Source organism: Mastomys coucha, unplaced genomic scaffold, assembly GCF_008632895.1.
Source record: "Mastomys coucha isolate ucsf_1 unplaced genomic scaffold, UCSF_Mcou_1 pScaffold5, whole genome shotgun sequence".
NCBI classification, from domain to species: domain Eukaryota; kingdom Metazoa; phylum Chordata; class Mammalia; order Rodentia; family Muridae; genus Mastomys; species Mastomys coucha.
The window spans coordinates 96,647,118-96,653,117 of NW_022196911.1; the positions used below are offsets into that span (position 1 = coordinate 96,647,118).

At 44.8% G+C, this 6,000-nt stretch overlaps 1 protein-coding gene across 3 annotated transcripts in view; it reads right to left on the reverse strand.

The window, feature by feature from the left end:
• The window catches only part of Dnajc7 (DnaJ heat shock protein family (Hsp40) member C7), a 36,776-nt gene that overhangs the window by 6,536 nt on the left and 24,240 nt on the right, over positions 1 to 6,000 (reverse strand). For all 3 annotated transcript variants that reach the window (XM_031355160.1, XM_031355159.1, XM_031355158.1), the window contains 4 exons: positions 3,480 to 3,598; positions 2,146 to 2,299; positions 1,629 to 1,793; positions 849 to 940 (listed from right to left, as the gene is read on the reverse strand). In XM_031355160.1, coding sequence (XP_031211020.1) covers positions 849 to 940; positions 1,629 to 1,793; positions 2,146 to 2,299; positions 3,480 to 3,598 — 530 coding nt within the window. The remainder of the gene's footprint in view (positions 1 to 848; positions 941 to 1,628; positions 1,794 to 2,145; positions 2,300 to 3,479; positions 3,599 to 6,000) is intronic.

Below are 6,000 nucleotides of genomic sequence, written 5' to 3' on the forward strand. Positions count from 1 at the left end.
CCCACCAGTTCAGACTGGTTTGGAATTCATCCTATAGCCCACACTGGCCCTGCACTAACAGTAACTTTGCCACCACCTTACAAGTGCTAGAGTTCAGGCTATGTCACCACACCTATGCCAGAAGATATGCTTTTTGAGAGGTTCATTCTAGCCCTTGGTACTGTTCTGTCTGAAGAAAATTCTCTGGAGGATGGATTAAAGAGCAAAATGAACAAAAAGGCTGGGCAGCATCTGGGAGAAATACGGGCAGGAACAATCCTTTCTATAGAGCGTACTGGGTTCTGAATACTTGTCATGAACTATTTATCCTGGGTCTATCAAAAAAGGGTATTTTTAAAATATATATCTCTGCACCGCTGAGCAGGTGAAATTGCTGTACTTTCCCTGCTCATGACAAAGAGCAGGCACACCTCAACTGTAAGAATACTTCCTTCCTTCCTCTTCCAAGCACCATCCATCCATTCAACAAAACACTTACTGGGTGAGCACGGACGGTGCCAAGCACTGTGCCAAGTTAGAGCAGAAGTGAACAACACAAAATAAAATCTCAAAGGAAATGGATTCACATGTTAATGAAAGGAATTTGGGTCAGGCATCAGAGGAAACTTACTGACCGTGAGGGGCGTTAGACACAGGCATGGGAGACTGAGGGAGCGTGTGCAATCTCCTCCGCTGGAGGTCTATAAAGATAGTCTAGGACTGGAACAATCCCACCTAGAGGCAGGGGGAAGGACCAAATGACCTCACAACATCCCTGGGTCTGTTTTGTCAATCACAACGCAATTCCCCTAGTTATCCAGTGGCAACCCCAGTTATATAAATAACTCCCAGGCCTCCAGAGCACTCACCACTGAGCTCTTCTCAAGTAGGCTTTGATGTAAGTGTCGTCGAGCTTCACCGCATTTGTACAGTCTTCTATGGCATCCTCTAGTTTCCTAAGCTTCAGGACAGAGAGAGAGCAATCACACTTCATATTGTCACTGATGGAGGGAGTCCAGACAATATGAACATGGCTAAATCCCTGTCCTACTATGTTCTTGGTCCCTGGGAAAGTTGGAGGGCTTAAGGACACCAAATTTCAAACTGGTTTCTTTACTAAGTGATAAAGGCCACATACACTGATTAAAGTGCCTCTTGTGTCACATGTCTAACCAAAACAACAAACAGAAGGGTGGTTCCTGCCCTCCACTCTTCCATGAATCAACTACAAAGATCAGAAAGGCTGTAATTTTTAACTACTAGGATTCTATAGAACCTAATCTCCCTTGTGGCGCACAAGGCCACGGGACGACTATGGTCATTCTCAGCTACACGTATTCAGCAATTTATAAAAGCCTAATTAACAATGTCAATCTCCTCTGTCTTTGCTCTGAAGAATAAACAAGCTCTTGCACAAATGAAAAGTGACAACACTTGTTCAAATGGCACAGGCCTGTTAGCTGTTCTTACAAGAACCAAGAGACAACTGGGGAAAACCAGGAGGGAATGGCTGGCCAAGCTGCCTCTCAAGTTCTCCACACCACACACAAAAAGGCAAGTCTGCTCCTCAGAAGGCAGCTCCTTACAGGGCGAGAGAGACTGCTGAACAGATCTCTGAAGACTCCTGACACCCCATATCAAGTGCTTACCTTGGAATTAACCGTACCCCGATTACAGTAGAGTTTAGCATTTGTTTTTATGTTGTTGGGATCTATCCCCAAGGCTTCTGTGTACAGTTCATACGCTAGCTTGTAATTTCCTTCCTTAAAGGCTTTATTCCCATCTTCTTTCTTGGCTTTAAGGGCTTTGGCATTCTGGAGAAAAGCAAGGGATGGTCAGTTCAGTCCAGAAAGCCTCAGCTCACTCTTTCTCATGGTTCTCTCTCTCTTCAATCCCAGTTGTCTGCCCAGCCCCTGCAGGGAAGGTTTAACACACTGACAAGTGGAGCTATCACACTCCTGCCAATCTCACTTCCTCCACTCCAGCCTGCTCTTTATTTTCTTCTGCCCCAACTTTGCTAGGAGGGATGAAATCCAGGGCTCCAGGCATGACAGTGTGACACCTCACCTCACCTCACCTCACCACTAAGCTATAGTCCTAGTCTCACTCATGAGATATGAAAGGAAGTTTTATCCCCGCTTTCAGAACATCAAGCTTAGAACTTACTCTACAAGCAACACAAGCCTTCTCGTGGTCAGGAGCCATCCTGAGAGCCTGTACAAAAAACTGCACTGCCTTCTCAATACAATCTTCATAATAAAGGCAAAGACCTCGGACATACAGAGCATCAGCATTGGTGGAATCCATTCGTAAAATGTCACTGTAACAAAGAGGACACATTCAGCTGTGGTGTACAATGTCTTGGCCACTCCCACCCTCTGTGGTCAGACTGTTTCTCCATCATGGCTCTAGCATTCAAAGTTCATCCACAGGTGACTAGATTCCCAAGAACAAACTTTGTTAAAGTAAATTACCTATTTTATCTTTACTATGTTTTTCTTTCTTAATTCTCCCCATCCCCAGCAGTGCCAGGGATTAAACCTAGGGTTTGGGACTGACAGGCACTTTACCGATGAGCCTACCCCCTCCCCCACCAATCCCACCTAATACATTCCTTGTGTGTCAATCTTTAATCTTTTCTTTTCTCTCTCTCTCTCTCTTTTTTTTTTTGACACAGGGTTATCTATATAGCCCTGGCTGTCCTGGAATTTGCTCTGTAGACCAGGCTAGCCAAGAATTCACGACATCTGCTTGCCTCTGGCAAGTACTGGGATTAGAAGCATGTACCACCATTCCTGGCTATGTCTCATAATCTTTATTGGATTAGAGTAGGGGGTGAATAAACTACTGCCCACAGTAGTTTCTGTTATTTCTGTTACTGTTTTGTATTCCATTTTCTCCTTCTATTTTGGCAATTTGGCACCAATGAGGCATACCACATGCCAGAACTTGTGCCATTGCCTCTCTACCATCCCGTGGTACTAAGGATTGAAACCAGGCCGCACAAACCAACCTTGGGTCATGTCCATAAATTTGATTCATACTAACCCTCAACTGTTATCTGTGGCTGCTTCTGCACTCTAATGGCACAGGATAGAGCTAAGCAGGCACAGTAGAGACCAGGGAACAAGATACAAGAGTTAGGATATGGATAGATAAAAAGAGTTTCCTGGAGTAGAAAGAACTGGATTCAAACAAATCCAGGCCAGTGAGACTGCTGCCAAGCCTGAAGACCTAAATTCAGTTCCCAAAACCATAAGGAGAGAACGAGCTCCCATAGAGTAGATGAAAACAGAGGTTAAACAAACTCAGACTCATTGAGCTCTTTCATACATAGCTCAAGCACCCGTAACACAGCTGCATCCTACATATCTCATGGGTCTCAGATGTAACTTGCTCTAACCTTTGGCTTTAGGCTCCAGGAAGGCATGAACAACGCTAGCAGCCCCACAGCCCCCATGTAGCAGCCAGCAGCCCACTCTACAGTTCAGATTGCATACCTGGCCACAAACTGCGCTTCTGGGTATCGACCAAGCATTGCTAAACATTCTGCTTTGAGAATTTTGAATCGATGGCAGGCAGGGGCAAATTCTAGGGCACGATCCATGCAGAAAACAACCTAAGGGAAGAGGAAAGCAAGTAAGCTCTTCAACTGGGACTCTAGAAATGTCTTCACTTGAGTTTGCTCAAAGATATTACTGCTTATTGGTATAATATCAAATTCATCCTTCTACACATTCATTCAATGGAAACAGTGGAGTCACACAACGATGGCTAACACCAAGTACACCTTTACCCCATGGAATTAATAAGTGATATCATTACTTTTATTTTAGTGATAAAAAGACTAACAAAAAGAGAACAGAGCAAAGTTCTAGGTCACCCAAGTTCCATCTTAAATACAGTGGGATGCTAGAGCCTCTAACCTTAACCAAGAAAGCAGTCCATGGTGAACCCAGTGACTATGATCAAAGCTCACATTCTTCTTGCAAACACCGTTATTTACCACTTTCATTGTTATCTGTAAGGCTTTAGCTAGTGAGTCAAGAACAACAAAAATAACCCGGCACAGAGTCAGTGTAGCTCATGTAACAGAAACTGCTGTACTCCTCCTTTTCCTGTGACAACAGCTTCAGATATGTAAAAGACAGGGGGAGGAGGCTGGGCAGTGGTGGAGCATGCCTTTAATCCCAGCACTTGGGAGGCAGAGGCAGGTGGATTTCTGAGTTCGAGGCCAGCCTGGTCTACAGAGTGAGTTCCAGGACAGCCAGGGCTACACAGAGAAAGCCTATCTCAAAACAACAACAACAACAACAACAACAACAACAAAAAACAAAAACAAAAGCAAAAACAAAAACAAAAAGGGGTGGGGGGTGACCCTAGAGAGATGGCTCCAGACGACTTCAGTTCAATTCCCAGAACCCACATGGTGGCTCACAACTGTCTATAACTTCAGTCCCAAGGGATCCAAACAAAAGGTATTCAATGCTCTCCTCTGGCCTATAGGGGTTCCAGGTATACACATAGTGCACAGACATATATGGAGCCAAAATATTCATACACATAAATAAATTTTCGGAAACATTTAGTGTGCAGCCCTAGGTGGCCTGAAACTCACCATATAGTTCCGATTGGTCTTGAAGTTACAGGTATCTAGCTACTTCTGCCTCCTGGGGCTGAGATTAAAGCACATCTTACTACTGGGTTAGCCCAGTACACTCATTTCAGGATAGAAATTCCACAGTGAACTACCCATCTATAAGGGGTCTAATGGATGTCACATTACTACAACCACCAGGCTGCTCTGTGTAAATCCCAAGCTAGTCTCTCACTCATAGCTACCAAAGCTACAGTGAGCTCTTGTCAGTCACACAACTCTCCAGGAATTCATCCTTTTCTTCACAACTTTGTTATCTGAGCTCTCATTCTTACTTAGCTGCTATTCCTGGGATGTGCTCACCAAATCCCATTCTCCCTAAGAATTACAAACCAAAGGAGAAATCTGCAATGAAGGGACACCATTACCCCTGAGACTCTGAGTATGAATTCTAAAAGCAAGGAAAGGTAACTTTCATTGCTGTAGACTGACATAATGGCACACTCCATAACTCTAAAGAAGAATGCACTGATATTCCATGTACTGCCGTAGAAAGGCCTCCAAGACCTATTCAGGGGAGGAAAAAGGTACATAACATCAACAGCACACTACCTTTCATGCAAACAAATCTAAGAATCTGTATTTGATGTACTCGGTGGTAGAACTTGACATGGAGCTCTACCCTAGCACTGGGAGCAGAGAGAAGAGGCAGACCAGAGGCCTGCTTGAAGGAACACTCATCACTAAATATCTTTCCATGCTTTTTATTTGCACTAAGAAGGCCTATTCAAAACTTGAGACTAAAAACACAAGCAAGATGGGTGCAACAGCAAGCAGATCTCTGTAAGTTCAAGGCCAGCCAGGTCTACATGGCAAATTCCTGGGCAGCCTCATCTCAAAAATGAAAGCCCATGAGCAAGAAAGAAAACACTGAGCTGCTCACTGCCACTCTCTGTCCTGCCAGTCCAGCAACCACAAGATGGCACTCCTTTAGTAGCACAGGTCACTGCAAGTTCTAAGGACAGTAATGACAACTGAGGTACGAAGAGGAAAAGCCAGTGACAGTGGAGCAGCCACGCCCTTGGCTTCACAAGGACAACGTTCTATGCAGAGCTAGCTCTGCTCGTCCTGAGGAGCATCAGTTGAGGCTCAGCAATGCTTACTGCCACCCCCCACCACGTCCCAGTAGAGACAGCTGCAGGCAAAGAAGATCTTTGTTTCTTCCAAGTTCATCTGTTTCCCCTGCCAGGATCATAATTCTTCATTTGTGACATCACCATGAGCTAGAGTGGGGGGTGCTGGGATGTCACAAACAGAGGATTCTATCACAAACTCAGGATTCTGGCTCCAGAGTGAGCAAGAGAGAAAAGAAACCCAAAAGACTGCCTTTCAGGACAAAGCTTTTGCCTATGTGAGCCTCAAAA